Source organism: Chiloscyllium plagiosum, unplaced genomic scaffold (genome assembly GCF_037043375.1).
Source record: "Chiloscyllium plagiosum isolate Xiang-an unplaced genomic scaffold, Cpla_swu_hap1 HiC_scaffold_4, whole genome shotgun sequence".
NCBI lineage: Eukaryota > Metazoa > Chordata > Chondrichthyes > Orectolobiformes > Hemiscylliidae > Chiloscyllium > Chiloscyllium plagiosum.
Window position 1 is genome coordinate 48,877,545 of NW_028270142.1, and position 23,720 is coordinate 48,901,264.

The following is a 23,720-nucleotide window of genomic DNA, read 5'->3' on the forward strand; positions in this document are numbered from 1 at the left end:
GGTGGATAAGGGCATTGAAAATACATCAAACATGTAATGCACTTAGATGATTATTTTGGAGGAGTTCAAGCATTCACTTCTTGTAGTAGGGAGAACGCTGGTGGCAGAGCAGAGAGTTAAGACTGAAAGATTAGCAGCTTAAATGGCAGATTATGAGTTGGTTCTTAAATTAAAGTTTGACTTCCGACATCAATTTCAATCTGTGAGGGATAGAAATTGAGGGAAAGAGAAATCCTCAGCTGGTAAGGAAAAAGGAGATCACATTGAAGACAGTTAAGACAGATTACCACAGGGTAAAAAGCAAATCCATGAGGGAGAAAGAGAAGTAAAAAATCTCTCAGGTTTTCACTGTAAGAAAGTAGGCCACATGAAGTTGCAGTGTTGGTAGTTTCGAAAAAGCACTGGGAGGTGGATGTGGGAAAACAGGATAAGCCAGTGAGTTTTGTTGAAGTGGGAAAGGAAAGCACAGTGAAAACTAAAAAGCTGCAAAAGAATGTACAACTTGGTCAGGGGTGGGTTGAGAAGAAAGTGCCAGATATCATTAAAGAATTTAATTGTGTGTGTATAGTATACTCGTATCTGCTAGGAGGACTAAGTGAAGAAATTAAGACTTTAAGACATACAGGAGAAAGTCAATCTTTGATGGTGAGAGATGAGATTTTTAATTCAGAAGGAGTATTGCTAGAAAAGTTGGTAATACGTGGAATTCACAGTGAGAAGAGCAATGTTCCATTATATAAAGCGAGTTTGGAGAGTCAGGTGAAAAGTGGTGAAGTAGTGGTAGGAGTAATAGAGAAATTCCCAGTTCCAGAAATATGGTTGATCATTGATAATAATATAGCTGGATCACGGGTGGGAGTGACGCTGACTGGTGTTGTAAAGCCAGTGAAAAATCAGGTATCTGAGGTATTACAAGAAGTATAACCTGAGATTTTTCCAACTGTATGGTGCAAAGTCACAAAGCCACAGGTTGAAGCAGGAGGAGTAAATAGGGGTAAAGATAAGAAAGGTGAAGTTCAGTTGTCAGAAACTATATTTACTGAAATTGTTGAGAAAAAAGAAACAAGAGCAAATGGAGCTCAAAGTGGATATCTTTAGTTTGAGCAATTAGTTCAATTACAACATAAAGAAGAAAAACTAAAGCAGTTGTATCAAATGTTGTACACAGAAGATGAATCTCACTGTATCCCAAAATGTTACTATCTTAAAAATGAAGTCTTAATGAGGAAATCGAGACTGGGAATGGGAAATGAGCAGAAGTTCTTCAAGTTGTATCACCAGTGGATTATGGAAAGGAACTGTTACAAGTAGCACATGATCTACCAGTCAGAGGTCATTCGGAAGTGAGGAAGACTCAAGTCAAAATACAAACATTTTTATTCGCCTGGACTGCATAAGGATGTGGTTTACTTTTGTCACACGTGTCATATGTGCCATGTAATTGGAAAACCTAAAGCTGTGATAAAAACCAGCACATGTAATAGCTATTCCAGCATATGAAGAACCTTTTACAAGAGTCTTAATTGATTGCGCAGGATCTCTACCTAAAACAAAAAGTGGGATTAAGTATTTGTTGAAAATAATGGATGTGTCCACTAGATTACCAGAGGCCATTCCATTACGCGGTATCACAGCTAAAATGATTGTAGAAGGATTACTCAAGTTTGGACAATCAGGAAGTTCTTAACAATTGGGATAAATTATTGAGTTACCTTCCAGAGGAAAATCAAAATGACCTGAAAGAGTTATTGCATGCAAGATATCTGAAAATGAGCTGAGAAGTACTAATTTGATTTTGCATGTAGATATAGGAAATGCTGTTCCAATTAACCAACATTCTTATAGACGTAATCCTCTAAAGTTGGCACAGTTTAAAAAGAGATTGCATGCATGATCAAAGACAATATAATTGAAGTGAGTACCAGCGAATGGAGCTCACCCATGGTAATGGTGCCAAAACTAGATAGTACCCAGTGATTATGTGAGGACTATCACAAAGACTATCACTTACAAAATCTGATTCATATCCTATTCCATGTTTGGAAAACTGTATTGAGAAAGTGGGACAAGCAACTACTATTTCAAAGTTGGACTTACTCAGAAGATACTGGCAGATACCTTTATCCAAAAAAGCAAAGGAAATTTCTGATTTCATGATGCCAAATAGACTGTACCAGTTTAAAGTCATGCCATTTGTTATGAAAAACTCACCAGCCCGTTTTAAAGTTTAATCAATCAAATCTTTTCTGGATTACTCAATTATGTGGTGTATATTGATGATCTGGTGATTCTTAGTCACACATGGAAGGAACGTTTGGAGTATCCATCAGAAATGTTCAATCAACATCAGGAGGCGGGCTTGTTCATAAACCTAGCGTGACAGAGTGAGTTGCAGACACCCAAGTAATGTTCCTGGACTATGTTATGGGACATGGACAAATAGTCCCTGAGATGTAAAAACAAAGATTATTTTGTAGTTCCATAACATTGATGAGGAGGGAAGTACTATGATTCCTGGGATTGTGTGTTTTTTATTGGAGGTTCATACTGAATTTTAGCAGTGCAGTTGCTCCACTGACCGACTTCTTGAAGAAGTGTAGAAATTTTCAGTCAATTGACTAATGTTAAAAGTCATTTGACGGCCTGAAAGCTGTGTTAACCACTGCCCCAGTGTTAGCCACAGCCAAATTACTCAGAACTATTCAAGGTGGCTATCAATGTGAGGGACGTGGGTGTTGATGATGTACTCTTGCAAGAAGATAAACAGACTTATTGTGTATTTTTCCAGAAAATTGAATAATCATAAGCAGAAAAATTCCATAATTGAGAAGGAGACCATGAAGTTAGAATTGGCGTTGCAATATCTCAACACTTATATTGGCAGTAATGTGTCTGAAACAATTGTATATACTGAGCATAACCCCTTGAAGTTTTTGGGAAAATTTAAGGATAAAAATTTCAGACTGTTTAGATGGCGTTTATTATTGCAGCCATTCAATTTGAAATGTGGCAGCATGAGAGAATGTAATTGTTGACGTTGTTGTGACTTTGATGCAGGAAAAGAGAGAAGTTTGGTGTTGAGAAATATCAGATTGAAATGGACTATAGTAGCGAATGCTTGCATGCTTAGAGAAAATGTAAGGTATGTGCATTGTAGTGTATTAACAATGTAAGGCTGAAGGTTTTTAGAAACGAAGCCATTTTTGTATATTGATGGTTCAATTTTTAAAGGGAGAGGTGTGATTGTATTATGGCTTTAAGAGGTGTATTTTGTCCTGGTTTTTATTAGTAAGAAAGGTTGAGGCAGAGGTGCCAAGTGATTTCCCCAAATCCAATAAAATAAATAGCTTGTGAGGTCTTAGGTTTTTTTTAAAATGCTGGAACAATAGAAGTAGCCCTAATGGGTGAGATCAAGCTCCCCAGAACCAGGATTTTTAGTTTTAGCTTTCAGCACTGCTGGGGTCTTGAAGCTGGATGTGGAAGATCTTATTCCTCTCTGTGTTACAGTTAAAAGCTGGGGTTCTCTTCCTGCTGCCGGAATTGCATGTGAGACAACCTATTTTACTGAATTTGCCTTTATGAAGGGTGTGTTTATAGGATGTTACTATATTGGAACATATGGAGTCATAGAGATGTACAGCATGGAAACAGACCCTTCAGTCCAACTCGTCCATGCCGACCAGATATCCCAACCCAATCTAGTCCCACCTGCCAGAACCCGACCCATATCCTTCCAAACCCTTCCCATTCATATACCCATCCAGATGCCTTTTAAAATTTGCAATCATACTAGCCTCTACCACTTCCTCTGGCAGCTCATTCCATAGGTATACCACCTTCTGAGTGAAAAAGTTGTCCCTTATATCTCTTTTATACCTTTCTCCTCTCACCCTAAACCCATGCCCTCTAGTTCTGGGCTCCCCCACCCCAGGGAATAGACTTTGTCTATTTATCCTATCCATGCCCGTCAGGTTTTAATAAACCTCCACAAGGTCATCCCTTAGCCTCCGTCGCTCCAGGGAAAACACCCCAGCCTATTCAACCTCTCCCTATAGCTCAAATCCTCCAATCCTGACAACATCCTTGTAAATCTTTTCTGAACCCTTTCTAGATTCACGCCATCCTTCCGAAAGGAAGGAGACCAGAATTGCACGCAATACTCCAAAAGTGGCCTAACCAATGTCCTGTACAGTTGCAACATGAAAAGTTAGTTAGTAGCAGTAAATATATTTATTATTTTGTTAAGCATGTCGATAGTGTTACAGTTAAGGCAATTTGTCATAGAGTTGCATACCACGGAAACAGACCCTTTGGTCCAACTCGTCCATGCCAATTAGATATCCTAAATTAAGCTAGTTCCATTTGCCAGCATTTGGCTCATATCCCTCTAAATCCTTCCTATTCATGTACCCATCCAGATGCTTTTTAAATATAGTAATTGCACCAGCCTCCACCAGTTTCTCTGGCAGCTCATTCCATACACTCACCACTGTCTGTTTGAAAAAAGATGCCCCTTATTTCCCTTTTATATCATTGCCCTCTCAATTTAAGCATATGCCCTCTAGTTTTGGACTCCCCTACCCTGGGAAAAAGATCTTTGCCATTCACCGTTCTTTTGTTTTTATTTTGCCTGTATTTTAACTGCAGTGTAAAAATAAAGTGTGTATTGCATAATGTTGAGTAGTTTGACCAATCAAATTGAGTCTGGAATGCAGTGCCTTACACTTCACTGTAAAATAAGAACAAGTTAGGGTCTAGGCTATTGTCTTAATATATTTTGACGGAGCTTGATCTGGTCCATAACATATGAAGTAGCTGTATGTTCAATAACTTCATTTCAAAAAAAGGTAAATGACAAAGACTAGACATTAGTGACAGTGCATTGGTGTCTACTAGATGCATAATAAAGGTAATAAATGCTATCGTAGACAGAACTGGTATTTCAGATCATCGTCCTTGTTAAGACGTACCATCGTATTCTGTTTGTTAAATTGTTGCTTGGCACACAGTGCTAAGTCTAGTCCAGAGAAGTGGCTACATACATACATATTTTGTTCATATCTAATTAGCAGGTTTTCTGCCACAATGCTGGCTCATAATTCACTAAGCGCCTTCTGGAGCCACAGGTAAATGTTGACGTCTGAGAGTGCTCTTGCAAAAAAATTACAGGCATTGAACTTCTTTTTGAATAACTTTTAGTTTTAAGACACCTTCTCATATTTCATGAATGCCTTGCTAAGAACCACTGCAAACAAGGTATAAATGTATGAAGGTTTCATTGAAAAGTATTCCAGTGCCTAATGGTCTACATTTTACCTTTCCTTTTATGACAGTATTAGTTCTTGCAGTAGTTTATTTTGTTAGAATTGTCTTTTTGTAACATGTGGCCTTCTGTTGTCAAGGATTTAATGGGTTTGAGATCATACGAATAACTTTTAATAAATACGACACCGTGTTTGTTTTTCTAGTAGGGTAGGAAATAATTTAGTTAAATCAGACAAAAGTTTAAAAGCTACTGTGGCCAAATTACTGCTTAAGGGTACATTGCTCTTCAGATTTCGAAAGAGGCTAAAGATATGGTCATTGATTTAGGACATTATATCGAGTAGCATTAAATCCATACTGTCTTGATGCTGTATAAAGATAATAAATCTGGTCAGTCCAAGACCACATTTGAGTAACAGAGGGCCAGTTTGTCCTGTCAGCTACTGATTTGAGCCTGAAAGGTTACAGATTAGTTTAGTGATGTCAAGTGAACTGGCAAAGGCTTCTCTAATTTTGCTGGAAATGAGGAACCTGATGGTAAAGGGGAATCCTAATGAGTCCATCAAAGGCTTGATTTGTACCCAACAGACAAGGCAGCTGTGAATTGTATGAAAATATTGGAAATCAATAGCTTCTATGGAATTTCATTAAGCAGCAGTATCCACAATTGATAGGGCCTCATAATTTGATGGATTGTGCAAAGAAAATGATTAGCTAGGTAGAAAGAGTGATAGAATACACACAGAGGGACCTGAGATGTGTTGAAGTGAGGTAATTTGTACAAAATAAAAAAATATTGATTTTACTTATGTGCAAAAACTTGAAATTGGAGGGAGGGATAGTCTTGCAAGTCATTGCTTGATATGTCCTTTTGATTTCCTAGCAGCCCCAGGGGAAGGAGCAGATGATGCTGATAGTGGGAACGAAAGCAGAAGTGGAAGTGAGGAAACCCACATCTGTGAGAAATGCTGTGCAGAATTCTTCAAGTGGTCTGACTTCATGGAGCATCAGAAGAATTGCACTAAGAATCCACTAGTCTTAATTGTAAACGACGAGGACGCAGCACGTTCAGAAGACTTCCCTGAGCCTTCTCCTGCCAGTAGCCCAAGTGATCAAGGAGAGAGTGAAGCTGCTGAGGAGAGCACTCATTTGGAAGGAAATGACAGCTCGGAGGTAAAGAGTGCAGAACAAGACGAGCCAATGGAGGTGGATGCTTCCACTGACAAGGGTTACCAGAATCAAGGGACCTCAAGTACTGCTACGTCGCTACCTCAGATTCCTGAATCATCTTCCATGACAAATTATAATATGCCAAACACTAATGTGACTTTAGAGACTTTACAAAGTACGAAAGTGGCGGTAGCACAATTTTCACAAGATACCAGATCTAACAGTCCTAGTTCAAATAGTGGAGTATCCACCATTGCAATCCCAATGATTCTAGAACAGTTGATGGCTCTGCAACAGCAGCAACTCCACCAGCTTCAACTGATTGAACAAATCCGAAACCAAGTAGCAATGATGAATCCACAAACTTTGCACCCTTTAAATCCATCAGCATCTTCCCAAGGTACACCTGTATCCGCTGCTAGTCAGCATGTTTCATTCACCAATCATTCTTCTAACCAGCTATCAGCTGTTATTTCAGCTTCGGGAACAGGACAGGCATCCAGTATCCACCCTTCTGCCTTTGATAGTTCACAGCAAATAGCACAGCCTGCCTCTGGAGCTAGCACTCCTGTTTTGCCCAGCAGTGTATCTCCCAGGTCAGAATCCACCATGCCTCCATCCACTACTGGAGTTTCATCTTCATTGACTCCAAGTTCTAGTTCAAATACAAGTAACACTTCCTCACAGTTACAGTATTCAACATCATCACTTGGCCATGGTAATCTTCTCAGCCCAGCTTCCAGCATACCTAATCCACTGCTACCTCAGAACACATCAAGTAGTGTGATCTTCCAAAACCCACTGGTCAGCATTGCTGCAACTACTAATGCTCTAGATCCACTGGCTGCCCTTATGAAACATCGCAAAGGTAAACCACCCAATGTTTCTGTTTTTGATCCCAAAACAAGCTCAGAAGATCCATTTTTCAAGCATAAATGTAGGTTTTGTGCTAAGGTCTTTGGAAGTGACAGTGCATTACAGATTCACCTCCGTTCTCATACGGGAGAGAGACCATTTAAGTGTAATATTTGTGGAAATCGGTTTTCCACTAAAGGCAATCTCAAAGTTCACTTTCAGAGGCATAAAGAAAAATACCCTCACATCCAGATGAATCCATATCCAGTCCCTGAATACCTTGATAATGTCCCAACTAGCACAGGCATTCCTTATGGAATGTCCTTACCACCAGAAAAGCCAGTGACAACATGGTTGGACACCAAACCTGTGCTGTCAACGTTACCAACTTCAGTTGGATTACAGTTGCCTCCAACTCTATCAAGTATTACCAGTCTGGCTGAGTCCCCAACTGTGACTCCTTTAAACAGATCACCTCAAAGACCATCTCCTCCATCAAGTGAATGTGCGTCTTTATCACCAAACATGAATAAGAATGATTCTACCATTCCAATAACTGCAGAATCTCCACAGTCAATTAATGGTGGCAATTTGGTTCCCATTGTGCAAGGTTTAAATGTACCTACTTCAAATTTCAAGCCAGCAGAGGGCTGCCCGAGTGGACAGTCAATTGCCTCTGCTCCTTGCTCTACCACATCCTCTACTGCTGCGGACAATGGAGTGAACAGCATTCCTACAACTCTCTCAAGCCCTCTGCTGCCCATAATATCTGGTCAGTTTAAGGCAAAGTTCCCATTTGGCGGCCTATTAGACTCTATGCAAACATCTGAGACCTCAAAATTGCAGCAGCTGGTGGAGAACATTGACAAAAAGATGACCGACCCCAACCAGTGCATTATCTGTCATCGCGTACTTAGTTGCCAGAGTGCTCTGAAGATGCATTACCGCACACACACAGGTGAGAGACCATTTAAGTGCAAAATCTGTGGGCGCGCTTTTACTACCAAGGGCAACTTAAAGACACACTTCGGAGTCCACCGAGCAAAGCCACCTCTTCGAGTACAACACTCTTGCCCCATTTGCCAGAAGAAATTTACAAATGCTGTTGTTTTACAGCAGCACATTCGCATGCATATGGGTGGACAGATTCCAAATACGCCTTTGCCAGAGGGCTTTTCAGATAGCATGGACACTGACCTAGCCTGTGATGAAGTGAATGCTGAACTAATGAGCAACTATCCTGATGATGAACTGATGGATGAAAATTCAATGGATGAGGAGGCGGAATTAAACATTACCACATCTGAGTCTTCAAAGCAATTGTTATGTTATTCTGGTTCATCACCAAACTCTCCTCCTTCAGTGATTTCTAGTATCACAGCACTGGAAAATCAAATGAAGATAATAGACTGTGCTTTGAGCACACAACAGCATTCCAGCATTAAATCTGTTGAAAATGGATCAATGGAAAGTGATCGCTTAACTAATGACTCCTCCTCCGCTGTGGGTGACTTAGAAAGTCAGAGTGCAGGTAGCCCAGCAATGTCTGAGTGTTCTTCTTCAATGCAGGTATTGTCACCGGTACACAGTAATGCTGACAGTCAAAGATCAAAGTCCCCAGGATTTGGCAACCAAGAAGAGCCACATGAGACATCAGTGAAATCAGAAAAAGCAGACAGTCCATCAACTCATCGGGAGAATGGAGGTGCACTAGATCTGACAGCCAACAACCTGGGTCGGCCGATCATCAAAGAAGAGGCTTTTAGTATGCTGTTCCCCAACCAAGAATGTGGTAAGTTGAAAAGTACTGTTTGTAGTATCTGTGGCAAACCGTTTGCTTGTAAAAGTGCATTGGAAATTCACTACCGCAGCCATACTAAAGAGCGTCCATTTCTTTGCACAATCTGCAATCGTGGTTGCTCCACTATGGGTAATTTAAAACAGCACTTACTGACGCACAAGATGAAAGAACTTCCTTCTCAGTTATTTGAACCCAACTCCACTCTAGGTCCCACCCAAAGTACTCCTAGCCTGGTCACCAGCACCGCACCAACCGTGGTCAAAATGGAAGTCAATGGTCACAGCAAGCCGATCTCCCTAGGTGATGGTACGCAGGTTCCAGTTGGTATACAGGCTCCATCTGCACCACAGACAGCTATGAGTCCAGGTATGACACCCATTCTGGCACCGCCACCTCGTCGGACACCCAAGCAGCATAACTGTCCATCCTGTGGGAAGACCTTTTCTTCTGCAAGTGCTCTTCAGATCCATGAGCGCACACACACTGGTGAAAAGCCATTTGGCTGCACAATCTGTGGCAGAGCTTTTACAACAAAAGGGAATCTTAAGGTAAGATCATTTTAATGTATAAATTAGTGATAAGAACTTATAGGCTACAACTCTTTAAATCATGAACCTGTTAAAGTAATGATTTAGAGGTGCCGGTGTTGGACTGGGGTGTACAAAGTTACAAATCACACAACACCAGGTTATAGTCCAACAGGTTCATTTGGAAGCACTAGCTTTCGGAGCGACGCTCCTTCATCAGGTGGTGGTCAATCACCTGATGAAGGAGCAGCGCTCTGAAAGCTAGTGTTTCCAAGTAAACCTGTTCAACTATAACCTAGTGTGATTGTTAGCTCTGCTAAAGTAAACATGATTCAAAATGTTAGCAACAGCAAATGTAATGCTTTAATGATTAAAAAGATGGCCTAATCACACATTGTTTATGTCTGCATTGAGGTTTGATTTTATATAGCGTGCTAATTAGGTCATATTTACAAGCAATGCACACACATACGCATTTGCAATCCACTAACTATTACAAGTCAGGAAAACATTTGATAGATTGGAGAAATATTTAAAGTGATGAAGTGATAAAAAAAGATAAATGTAACTTAATGCATTATGTATGGTGTTAAATATTATTTTAAAACTTAAAAAAGAGACTGTGACCTTGACGATTAAAAGACCTTATCATTTTACACAATTCATTCTTATAACCCTACACATGGTACAACGTCCCCCGTTTGATGCAATCAAGCCTATCTGCTTTTGTCATTTAATTTGTCACTGGAATATATCTGACCAGCATATACCTGTAGGAAATACCTCACTTCACAATCAGTAGGTGCAATGCAGTTGTCCCTTTAAAAAGGTCAGTTTAGATAAGTCATGAATTTTAGAAATTCATCGTAACCACTGAAAGAATCTTGTCAGTAAGTAGCTGCTTAACCTAAATATTCTAAATTTTACACATTGCTGCAACAAAGCTAGAGATTTCCAGACAAGTGTATAAATCAAATTACAGTCCTTGCAGTTCATTCATTTGCAGATAGATACCATATGCACAAAATATGATAAATAAGGATTTCAGCTATATATATATATATGTGTTGTTCAAGCATTAGAATGTTCCATAATGGTTATGTGCAAACTTAACTCAAAATCCAGAGCTATAAGATATCTGATAATATTACAATGATGTACATAGCTTTGGCTGAAGGCATGATTAAATATATAATGTACAATTTGAGCTATGTAGTTAATAGATTGAACACAAAATGACTTTCATTCTGCACTTTAAACTGTCTTTGCTGATATCCTATATAATTACTGTAAAAATTATGATTATGGGCTTCAAGAACTGTTGATCTTAAAAAGCCATGTAATAATAAAATGGACAAAATTGATTTTCTTTTCCAACAAAACTTTAACTTCATTAAATTTATCATGTTGTTCCAGTGAATTAATACTAAATCTGTGAGATTGAATTTGAATGTGTGCATGCTATTTAGGATTACATTTAACATTGCTTCCTGTCTCAGGTGCAAAAGTCAAAATTCAGCCTTCTGTTTTCTTAGTCCTTTATCTGAAACCACTATCTTTTGTGAAGTTAGTAGCTATAAGTTTACATGAGTTAAACCCTGAAAATCTCTTAGTTTATTAAAGCTGTATATTTCAACATGTTATTACATGTATAGCTTATATACAAATTTTAAAGATTGATATTGAATTGGACTGCAAATATATAATTGCTAAGGGCACTATAATAATTCAATTCACCCAGGCTCCTCCAGCAGGAATTTTCAAACTCATAGTCTATATCATCAGAGGACAAGATCAGGATATGCATGGGAATACCGTCACATACAAGTTCCCTTCCAAGTCACTCACCATGCTGACTTGGAACTATATCACTGTTCCTTCACTGTTGCTGTGTCAAAACCTATATTTGAGGACCACAGTGGTTGAAGAAGGCATCTCCTCAGCACCTTCTCAAGGGCATTTAGGCCTGGGCAACAAATGCTGGCCTAGCCCGCTTCCCCAGTCTATTCTTGTACCGTGGGCTGAATTTTAGCCTCCTCCACCTCCTCCAATGATTTGTGTATAGGCTTAAAGGGGACAGTAGAAGCATCAACAACCCAATGGGAAGCTCTATCATGCAGGAAACCGAATACCTTTCACTACATAACTGGTGTGGGGTTGTGTGGTGGGGGAGGATCCTCCTTTGCATGACCCCAATGACTAAGAGAGGCTTCACTAAAACCCACACAACGCCCTCTCCACCCCCAGCTCCAGATCACATTTTCATATTTCCTATTATATGTTATGCCCCTAGCCTCTCAAACCCAACCTCCCACCCGACCCTCATCTCCCTTTCCAAGCCCTAAGACAGCCTGAACCCCAAGTGAATAATCAATTGCAACCCCATCCACATTCCCTGTTGACTGACTGCAGAGAAAATCTCTCTTGGAGACCGCCTATAGTCCCAGCTGGCAGCACTTGGGGCCACTTGACCATTAATTTACATTGCCACAGGCATTATTTCCTTGGACAGACTCTCACCTTTCTATGAATGGAAAAGGGTCTTGACAACCTGGAGAATCAAAACCCATGGGTACATTCTGTGTTGGTCAATGTCAGATATGAATAAGTAAGCTGGAACAATAGAGGCGTCATCAACCCATGGGAAGCTCATATCATGCAGGAAGCCGAATACCTTACCATCTGATTTTCCCTGCCCACTTCGGTTCAATTCATGATGATGAGTTATCCTGAAGCTCCTCTACAATTGGAACAACAGCTGATACAGTACCATCCATTTGAACTACCTCTTGAGACCAATTTCAATCCTGACCCCACCATACCTTTATCCCAACTGAGAACAAAGAGCATGGAGAGCCAATAGGGCTTCAAAATATGAATAATACAGAGGAAAATAAAAGCAGGATAATGTCATTTAGCCACTCAAGCTGGTCCACCATTCTAGATTACAGCTGATCATCTATCTCTCAGCTACATATTCTTGTGCTATCCCATTTCCCTTGATGTCATTAGAATCTAGAAATGTTATCAGAGTCATACAGCATGGAAACAAACTCTTCTGTCCAATTCATCTATTCTGCATTAATCTAGTCCCTTTTGCCATCATTTGGCCAATATCCCGCTCGACCCTTCCTATTCATATAACCATCCAGATGCTTTTCAAATGTTGTAATCGTACCCATCTCCACCACTTACTCTGGCAACTCGTTCCATGCACGCACCACCATCTGCATGAAAAAGTTATCCCTCAGGTCATTTTAAAATCTTCCTCCCCTCTATACTTATGCCCTCTAGTTTTAAACTCCCCCACCCTAGGAAAAGGACCTTGGCTATTCACCCCATCCATGCGGTGGCTCAGTGGTTAGCACCACTGCCTCACAGCGCCAGGGGCCCGGGTTTGATTCCAGCCTCGGGTAACTGTCTGTGTGGACATTCTCCCCGTGTCTGTGTGAGTTTTCAGTGGGTGCTCCAGTTTCCTCCCACAGTCCAAAGATGTGCATGTTAGGTGAATTGACTATGCTAAATTGCCCGTAGTGTTCAGGGATGATAGGTTAGGTGCATTAGTCGGGTAAATGTAGGGGATTTGATCTGGGTGTGTTACTCTTCGGAGGTTGGTGTGAACTTGTTGGGCCAAAGGGCCTGCTTCCACACTGTAGGGATTCTGATTCTAAATACCTCTCATGATTTTATAAACTTCCACAAGGTCACCCCTCAATCTCCGATGCTCCAGGGAAACAAAACCCAGCCTATTCAGCTTCTCCCTATAACTCAAACCCTCCAGTCCCAGTAACATCCTTGTGAATCTTTTCTGAACTCTTTCAAGTTTAACAGCATCTTTCCTATAGAATGGCGACCAGAATTGTATGCAGTATACTAAAAGTGGCCTCACCAATGTCCTGTGCAGTCACAACATGATTTCCGAATTCCTATACTCAGTGTTCTGACCAAAGCGTGACAAATGCCTTCTTCACCATCCTGTCTATCTGCAACTCCACCTTCATGGAACTATGCACCTGCACCCTTAGCTCTGTTTATTCAGCAACACTTCCCAGGGCCCTACCTTTAAGTGTGTACGTCCTGGCCCTGGTTTGTCTTACTGTGTTGAATATACTCATGGACTGAGTTTCCACAGACCGCTGGGGTAGAGAATTCCAAAAGTCCAAAACTCTGAGTGAAGAACTTTCTTTTAATGGCTTGTGACATTCTGATGCTCTGCCCTGGGGTTCTAGGACACCTTCCAACCCCTAAGCCCTCTTCCAGGAGAAGCATTGTTCTTGTATCAAACTGTGTGCATTGTCCTCACATTAGATATTTTGGGTTCACAAGATTGGGCGCAATTGTGGGCATAACTGTGACACCGGTCACCAGATGGCAAATCCAAAGGATTAGGTGTGACATTAATTTTACACCCCACCCCATATTACTCGGTGACTTTGATGGAGATTAAACCTGGGCAGGTTTGAGACCATTGTTGTATCCAAACTATCAATTTGCCAACTGGTAGCATAGGTTCAAAATTACCACCAATTTGGCTGAGTGAAAATTAGTATCTCATTTGATTGCATGGGTTTCTCAGCCCGCAAATTAGGGTAAAATTGCCCCAGTTGATTACAATTCTTGCAAAGCATTGCTTGCTAGTTTATTTGTAGTTGATGACATGCCTGTTTAAGGTCAAATAGGGGAGAAGGAGAAGACAGAAATCTGCAGCATAGCTTATCATTATATTAATGCAACTTCCATGCTAATTCATCGTGTAAGGCCAGTAAATTCTGTTTTAGTTTTCAAATTTAACGTTTATGATTAACATTGAGATTTCTTTCCTCCAGAAATAACTTTGTATTGTTTTTCCTCAGTGGTTTGAGTTGGAAATTTGATTTTCTAATTAGTATTTGGTCCAAAATCATGACGCTTATTGATAACTGATGTTATCAGCTGGAAAAAAAATCATACAATATTGGAGATTGCAAAGAAATCAAATAGTTGATAGACACCTTTCTGAAGGGGTTAACTGGAATAGCAAGAAATTTCAAAAGGTGGAATGTACATTAGTTCATGTGCGCATTTTCTTTAACAAACTATAAGCATATTTCGAGGCTCACATTTGTTGTATGTTTAAATGGGTGATGGTGTGCAACATAGGACTAATTGTATGAGAGATTTCATTCAATCATAGGTGGATTTCATGGGCTACTCTCCCTGCTTTGAGCCTGAATGTATTGGAATGCCTGGGCAGTATTGCACATCAGGTAGGGAGAGAAGCAGTCAGGTTACATTACCATCTAATATCTTCCTTTAATCTCTGCACCCTGATGATACAATGCTTCAGCACTTTTAACACAAATTTTGGCAACAAAAACAAATCTAACTAAATAGAAATTGTTCCTGGGTGAAGTAACTTGTAACTTTTTAAAACTTGTTCTTAAACTCAAATGTTATACAACAGTAATGGTAATAATAAATTGTGTATTTTCTCTCCCACTTTTCATGGTTGAGCCTGGAGAGTGTCCAGTATATTTATTTTAGGGAACATCACAGTCTTTATTTGACTTCTGCACATGCTGTATCCAACAGGAGTCACTGAATAATACAAGGAGCCCTACGATTGATTTTCTCCTATCCCTAGACTATTTTGCTTGAGATCAGTTTTTGGATCTTCACAGCTTGGCTGAAGTCAATTGCCATTTTTTTAAAGAATGCTCCCATTCTAAATAGAATGCTTCCCTCTTCCACAAAACACCTCACTGTGGTCCAAAGCAGTTCCATGACTTCCTGTTCTTATTGTTTGAGCTATAGAATCAGATTTGTCGGATATTAATTACAGCAAAGAATTCAATATTTCAGGACAAACAGAGTATGATCTGCTTTACATGCACAGGTTCTTTTCACAGGTCAGTTCAATTTAATAATTAGATCAGTGTTAATGTGTTGTATTGTATACACGTCTATATCATTGTGAGTACCATAGAGTCTTAAACGTTATGGATACCAACTCTAGTTGTAATGAATAAGTGAAAACTGACCTGTCAATTATTATTGCTCATTGTCAATCAAGTCAATGCAGATGACTGCAGTGGATGAAACATTCCTGGAGCATATGTTTCCAAAACCAGTGAGAGGTCAGGATAGTAGGTAGTGGCCATTTGAAAGAGGCAAAAAAAGCAGGCAGCTCAGGAGTCTACTTTCAAACAGGCATTCAGAATGGGAGATATTGGGACTGATGATACTCTGAAGGAGTGCATCCCACTGAGGCTAGGACTACTGCAATGAGTAACTCACCTCCTGACTTCCCAAAGCCTGTTCACTTTCTAGAAGGCACAAGTCAGGAGTGCAATGGAATACTCCCCACTTGTCTGCATGAGTGCAGCCCAACAACACTGAAGAAGCTTGACACCATCCAGAACAAAGCAGCCCACTTGTTTGACGGTACATCCACAAGCATCCACTCCCTCCACCACAGACGGTCAGTAGCAGCAGTGTGTAGCATGTACAAGTTGTACTGCAGAAATTCACCAAAGATCCTCAGGCAGCACCTTGCAAACCCACATCCACTTCCATCTAGAAGGACAAGAGCAGGAGATATAACAGACCACTACCACTTTCAAGTTCCCCTCCAAGCCCCTCACCATCCTGACTTGAAAATATATTGGCGTTCCTTCACTGTTGCTCAATCAAAATCCTGGAATTCCCTTTCAAATGGCATTGTTGGTCAAACCAAAGCAGGTGAACTGCAGCAGTTCAAGGCAGCAGCTCACCACCACCTTCTCAAGGGCAACTAGGGATGGACAATAAAAGCTGGCCAGCCAGCGATGCCCACAAAATGAATTTTTTGAAAAAACTAGGGCAATTAAATGCTATACTGGAGGGAACAGCAAAGTGTAGGAATGCAGTTGTTGAAGGAGTTTCCATTTTTAGAGGGGGGTAGACATACTTCTATTAATACCTATCATCGAAGCCCTGCATGATGAGCTACCTCACTAGTGCTGGGGTAAAGGACATCACAGAGGGGATGCAGACTATTCTGTTGGGAAAGCGGAGTTAGTTAGGCATTATGGTAAACATTATTATCAATGACATATGACTTCAATTTCTGCTGTCTTTAGGCTCAGATTTTCTGGGCAGAAACATGAAACCTGAAGGATTGAATTCTTTTGTGCCGTGCTCTAGCTGGAGTAGAAATAGGAAAGTAGGGAAGATCAATATATGGCTTGAAGCATGATGCAGGAGGGATGATTTTGGATTTTTGGAACATCAGGACCAGTTCTGATCTATTCACCTATTAAAAAGGATAGGATGCTCCTCAACGTGAATGGCATTGATATAGTTGCAGGAAGGTTCATTAATGTGGTTAGGAAGAGTTTAAACTAAATTGATATGAGTGGTGCGCAGCCATTTAGAGAAGTAAAAAAGAAAACAATGCATGAGATGGACAGTACCAGAGAAAGCAATGTGTGTTATAATAGTAGGAGGGGTCTATGAAGGACACCAAGGAGTGCAAAGAGAGAATTATAGTGCACATATCTAAATGCACAAAGCATGGTGAATAAAGTTAGGGGGCTAGAAGCACAAATAGTCTAGGAATATTCAGTTGTGATAACAATGGAAGTATGACTTAAAATAATGAGAACAGAGTACTTTATGCACAATGATATGAAGTGATCAGAAGAGATGAGAGAAGGGATAAAACAGGAAGTGGTAGTAATGATAAGGTAAATCATTGTAGTATTAGAAAGAGATATTTCCACAACAGCCCAAGGATAGAGTGCATTTGATTAGATCTAAGAAGCAAAAGAGCTAGGATCATGCTACTGAGAATATTCTATAGGCCTCCAATAGAAAAGTGAGAGTCAGAGGAGCAAATCCTCAGGGAAATCACAGAGAACCATAAAATCTATCAAGTGGTAGCTTTAAATACTTGCAGTATCAATTAGAATGTACTTTATGTACAGGCGAGGTACATTCCAAAAAAAGCAAAAGGTGAGGGAGCCAAAACGGGAAGCCATGGATGATGAGAAAGAGATGATGATGAAATTTTTAAAAAGGAGGATTTATGTGCATTTCTTATGTGAAAACTGTATAAAATATAATAGGTTGAGCAGAGATACGAAAGAAAAAATTAGCAGAGTGTATGAGAAAAAAATGGCAATCAACATAAAAGGAAGTCCAAAAATATTTTACCAGAGTGTAAATAGTAAAACGGTAGCAAGAAATGGAGAGTATCCTAGTGGGAACAAAGAAGGTTATATATGCTTAGAGACATGAGGCAGGGCTAGTACCCGATGGGTTTTCAGTATTACTAAGGAAGAGAAATCTGAAAAAGTATCAGTAGAACCAGGGATAGTGGAAGCAGTAGAGCGTGTGGAAATTAAAAAGGAGGAGGAGGATACTGGAAAAACTGGCAATACACAAGGTTGTTAAGTCACCTGGTCTAGATAGTTTGCATCCCACTGCTAAAGGAAGTGTGACTTTTCTTTTGATTCATTCACAGCATGTGAGCATTGCTGGCTGGGCCAGCATTTACTGCTTGTCACTAATTTTTAAGAGTCAACCGGCACGGTGGCACAGTGGTTAGCACTGCTGCCTCACAGCGCCTGAGACCCGGGTTCAATTCCCGCCTCAGGCGACTGACTGTGTGGAGTTTGCACGTTCTCCCCGTGTCTGCGTGGGTTTCCTCCGGGTGCTCCGGTTTCCTCCCACAGTCCAAAAGATGTGCAGGGTCAGGTGAATTGGCCATGCTAAATTGCCCGTAGTGTTAGGTAAGGGGTAAATGTAGGGGTATGGGTGGGTTTCGCTTCGGCGGGTCGGTGTGGACTTGTTGGGCCGAAGGGCCTGTTTCCACACTGTAATCTAATCTAATCTAATCTAAACCACATTGCTGTGGGTCTGGAGTCACATGTCAGCCAAACTAGTTAAGGATGGCAGCTTCATTCCCTAAAGGACATTAGTGAACCAGATGGGATTTTCCTGAAATCAACAATGATTTCAAGGTCACCATTAGGCTCTTAATTCCAGACTTTGTGTTTATTGAATCCAAATTGCACCACCTGCCATGGCAGGATTTGAACCCAGGTTCCCAGAATATTGCCTGGGTCTCTGAACTAATAGCCTAGTGATAGTCCCACTAGGCCATCATCTTTCCTTAAAGTGTGATAACAGTGGGCTTTGCTTAATTTTTCAAGAATCCCTATATATGGAGGAAGTGCCAAAGTATTGGAAAGAGGTAAATGTGGCATTCTTATTCAACAAAGGACCTAGAACAATTCTGACAACTATAGGCCAATTAGACATCTGTGCGAGGTAACAATTTGGAATTCTTAATTAAGAGAAACAAAAATCAGTCGGCATTTGGACCAGTTTGAGTTAGTCAAGCGATGCTTGTGAAAGGCAAATCATGCTTGACTAATCTAATTGTTTTTTTATTGAGTAACAGAGAAAGTTGATGAAGAAAGTGCAATGGATGTTGTCTATGTAGATTTTACAAAAGCATTTGCCAAGGTACCACTTAAAAGGCTGGTTAACCAAATTGAGGTGTACAGATTAGGGAAGGCAAGTATACGTTTGGGATTAAATAAAACTTAAATTCAGAAAGCATGTGTCATGGTGCATGATTGTTTTTTCAGTCTGTGAGATGATAGATAATAGTGTTTCCCAAGAGTAGTGACCAGTTAATTTTACAGTGACTTGGATCTTGGATTAGAAAGTAGAAATTCAAAACTTGGTAACGATACAAACTTGGAGGAATGGCAAACAGTGAGTTGTAGGGAGGGTGGTAGGACTTGCCTGCAACATGTCATAGGGCAAAATCTTCCACTGTCAAGCTGGCAGGAAAGGTGATGGAATCATAGAATCCCTACAGTGTGGAATCAGGCCATTTGGCTCAACAAGTCCACATGGAACCTCCTGAGAGCATCCTACCCAAACCCATCCCCCTACCCTATGCCCTGTAATCCTGCATTTCCCATGGCTAATGCATGTAATCTACACATCGCTGGCCACTATGGGCAATTTAGTATGGACAGTCCACCTAACTTGCACATCTTTGGACTGTGGGAGGAAACTGGAGCACCCGATGAAACACATGCATACATGGGGAGAACATACAAACTCCAACAGACAGTTGCCCAAGGTTGGAATCGAACCCGGGTCCCTGGCACTGTGAGGGAGCAGTGAACCACTGCACTACCATGCCACCAAGAAGGAGAAGATAATCAGATAGATAAGCACTGAGGATATACAAAACACCTTCCGGCCACCACAGGAATTAACTGAGTGGAAGGTCTTCACACCCTGCTATCAGTTGAGACCCTTGAGTGATCAATTAATGTGTCTTAAGGAATTGTTCATGCCAGCACTGTGATTAACTCTGTTCTTTACATGGAAGAATACCACTGCCTTCAAGAAGCAAATGGAGTAGCTTGCCTGCCTGGTTTAGTGGGGGAGGATGGGGCTGGGTGGTTTATCTGATCTAAACTGTGGGTGATGGGGAACAGGATGTGGGGCAGGGAAATGGCTACTGAAAGTTACACCAGCCCTTACTTCTGACCTTCTAACCCTTAGCCTTTCCCCGTGAGTCTTTGATATCCCTGAACTGGGTCTACTGCTTCTGGACCTCCCTAAAATCATACAATCTCTACAGTGTGGAAGCAGGCCATTCAGCCCATCGAATCCACACCAGCCCTCCGAAGAGCATCCCCACTACCCTATCCCGGTAACCCTGCATTCCCCATGGCTAATCCACTTAACATGCACATCTCCAGATATTATGAGCAATTTAGTATGGCCAATCCACCTAACCTGCACATGTTTAGACTGTGGGAGGAAACTGGAGCAGCCAAAGGAAACCCATGTAAATGAGGAGAATGTGCAAACTCCACACAGACTGTCAGCCAAGGGTGGAATCAGACTGGGGACCCTGGTGCTGTGAAGCAGCAATGCTAACCACTGAGCCACGATGTTGCTGTGCTACCAATAACCTTGGCCTCTGAAGTGGTGCTGCATTGCATAGTGGCTGCTGGCATCGGATTGACACTCAGCTTTAGTTGGGGCAGGATACCTATGTCCCTGGAAGTGATCTGGCAGATACATGATGGGTCCAAGATCCAATGTGCTTTCCTGTTTGCAGTGGAGGCACATGGCATCCTACCCATCTTTACACCCACCACTACATTTAGAAGAGAAAGCATTTAAATAGACATCAATAATGGACAGAAACGTGATAGGTTGACTTTAATGCAGAAAAGTTTGAAAGAATGCATTTTGGTGGAAAGAATGAGAGAAGCAACATGGACTTAATGCTATAATTCTAAAAGATATGCAGGAACATGGGGACCTAGGAGTGTGTGTTCATTGGTGAATGAAAATGGCAGGACATAATGAGAGTGGTTATTAAAGCATTTGGGCTTCATAAATAGAGGCATTAAGTTCAAAAGCAGAGAAGCTTTGTTGAACATATCTAAAGCTCTGGTTCGGCCCCAGCTCGAGCATTTTGTCCAGTTGTGGTCACCACACCTTAGGAGTGATGTGAAAGTCTTTGAGAAGGTGCAGAAGAGATTTAACAGCTTTCTTTCATGGAGGAGAGGATTTTAATTACAAGATTAGGTTGGAAAGGCTGGTTTTACTTTCCTTGGAGCAAAGACAGATGTTACAAAGCTATAACAGGCTTTGATAGAGTAGACAGGAAAAAAATTTTTGAATTATCTGAAGTATGAGGACGAAAAGACATTGATTTAAGAAATAACGCCAAGAGATACAGGGAAGATGAGGAAGAACTTTTGTATGCAGCAAATGGTGATGGCTTGCCCAAGAGGGAGGTGAACGTAAAACAATCAGTGGTTTTGAAAGGAAATTGGGCGAGCATTGTCAGAAAGTAAACTTGCAAAGCTGCAGAGATTGAGCAGGATGTTGGACTGACTTCATTGATCTTCCGCAGCCAGAATGAACTGAATGGGCCAATTACCTCCTTTTGTACTGTCAATGTCTCAGTGACCTTGCATTTCATACTTTGAGCAACAAGGACACTTTTACTAGTTTTGGATAAATGCATGTAAAAGTACTTTTAGTACCATGGAGCTGGACGTTCCAGTGCCCTGGATTACTGTCTTTTCAATTGGTATTATCAGAAAATGACTGAATAATGATTTCTTTCAGTGTTGTTTATGCGAACTTATTTAGCACCTAATGGCTGCTGCATCTACCGAACAAGCAGTCATGACACCAATTACATTGATTGCCAAATGCCTTTTAAAGGCTTCTGCCACCATAATTTTAGTTGGAGGTCCCTTCTGCAAAGAAAAACAGGATTTCCTCTGAAGTTGCAAAGCCCCTGAGGAAATGTTTCACTTTGTGTCCGCATCACTTTGAGACATCTCTAAACAATAAGATAAGACACATTGTACAGGAAAATCATTTTTTAAACTAGCCAACTATTAAATATATTTTGAATTAGCAAAAATTCTCCAAAATTGAGGATGCCCCTTTATTTTGACTCCTTGATTTGCATCTCCATTGTCAATATCACTGTTAACTTAGCAGGATGTTTGCCAAGTAGCACTGTAAGAATTGTTTATTTCCAACCCAACATCCTTCCCAATTTAAAAAGAAAATTTCTAAATGCAATCCTAGATGTACAAATCCTGACAAAAGTTGTTTTCAAAAGCTTGTAGCTTTAAGCAAACTGAGAAAAAAAGACATCCTGAGACAATTGTCCTAACATGTTTCTCTGCGTGAGTTTAGATGACAGTGATAGTTACTTTATTAACATAGTGTCTTGATAACAAACCTTCAGTTACCAAAGAAATACAGTGATTGACAAAGAAGAGGAAGTCTTGTTTAAATCAAAACTTGCAAATATGCTAAATGGACTCGGACATCATCTTATATCAAGAATATTGGCATTTTCTCAGATAAAATGTATTTTTCTCTGAACTAGTCTTGAATCCCACTTCAGTTCATGCGCTGAAATGTTTCATATGCAAAGCAAGTTTAATATTCAGATGATTGAGCAGCAAAACTAAACTGATGAGTGCATTCTGACCTGCAAATTTCTTGCAAACCCTATTGCAACAGTTTAACTCTGAGTGACCATTGACAGTGTTCTTTTGTCACAACAATTATACTTGTGGCCCTAAAGCATAACCACTTAATGCAAGTGCACTGGAGAAACAAAAGTAACTTATTGTGCATTTTATCAAAGGATACTGTCATGAGAAAATGAAAAGGTAAGTGTTGGGAAACCATTTTCCCTCAGATTCTAAGCTGATTAAAAGATGGACCAGAGATCACAAAGTGCTGAAAATTTGAGTCACTGCATGTTGAATATGCTGACTTCAAAAAAACAGCTTATACTTTTAACAAAGGAAAACATCCCAATCTAGTTCACAGGATCATTATTAAACATTATTTGATACAAAGCCACACAAAGCAATGTCAGCACAGGTGACCAAAAACTTGGTTGAAGAGATAGGTTTCAAAGGAGAATAAAGAGGTAAAGAGCTTTGGGGAGGGCATTGCAGAGCTTGAGGCCAGGGCAGCTGATAGCATGACCGCCAGTCATGAAGAGCTAGAAACTGTGGATGCGCAAGAAGCCAGAATTAAGGAATGCAGAAATACTGGAAGTTTGTCAGGCTAGTGCTTACGGAAATGGGGTGTAGTAGAATTAGAAAACAAGGCTGAGAATTTAAAACATTTCATGCCAGTCTGTGCTGGGTGGTAAATTAGCAACATTTGACCCCAATTATTTAACCATGAGCACTACCATGAGATGTTTGGTTCTATAAAATTAAATATAGTCTATTCCTCATTAGCTATATGAGTCCCCTAATGCTTGATTTTACACTTACCTCCTGTATTTTATTGGTTTCTCTTTCAGTCCACAAAATGGTAGCCCCAAATGCTCCGAAAATCCATCTTTGACTCCTCTTCCTCATTGATTTTACAGACAAGTCATGAAAGTGAGCAAACAGTTGGCTGTCATCATTGATTTTTTTTCCTTAATTCTTATTTAAGTTTGGAAATGCAAATCAAGAAACTTCAATAAAGATTTAACAATTGACAGAGCCTGAGTTATATTCGTTTGCCAAGCCTAATATCCACTGCATAGATTTTTA

General features: G+C 40.4%; 1 protein-coding gene across 11 annotated transcripts in view; it reads left to right on the forward strand.

The window, feature by feature from the left end:
* LOC122549207 (sal-like protein 3) overlaps positions 1-23,720 on the forward strand; it is a 66,098-nt gene that overhangs the window by 36,804 nt on the left and 5,574 nt on the right. For 5 of the 11 annotated variants that reach the window (XM_087986233.1, XM_043688619.2, XM_043688618.2 and 2 more), the window contains one exon: positions 6,149-9,639. In XM_087986233.1, coding sequence (XP_087842359.1) covers positions 6,149-9,639 — 3,491 coding nt within the window. Of the gene's footprint in view, positions 1-6,148; positions 9,640-14,791; positions 14,865-23,482; positions 23,565-23,720 lie in introns of all 11 variants that reach the window. The other 6 variants (XM_043688624.2, XM_087986235.1, XM_087986237.1 and 3 more) reach the window with 5 other exon arrangements.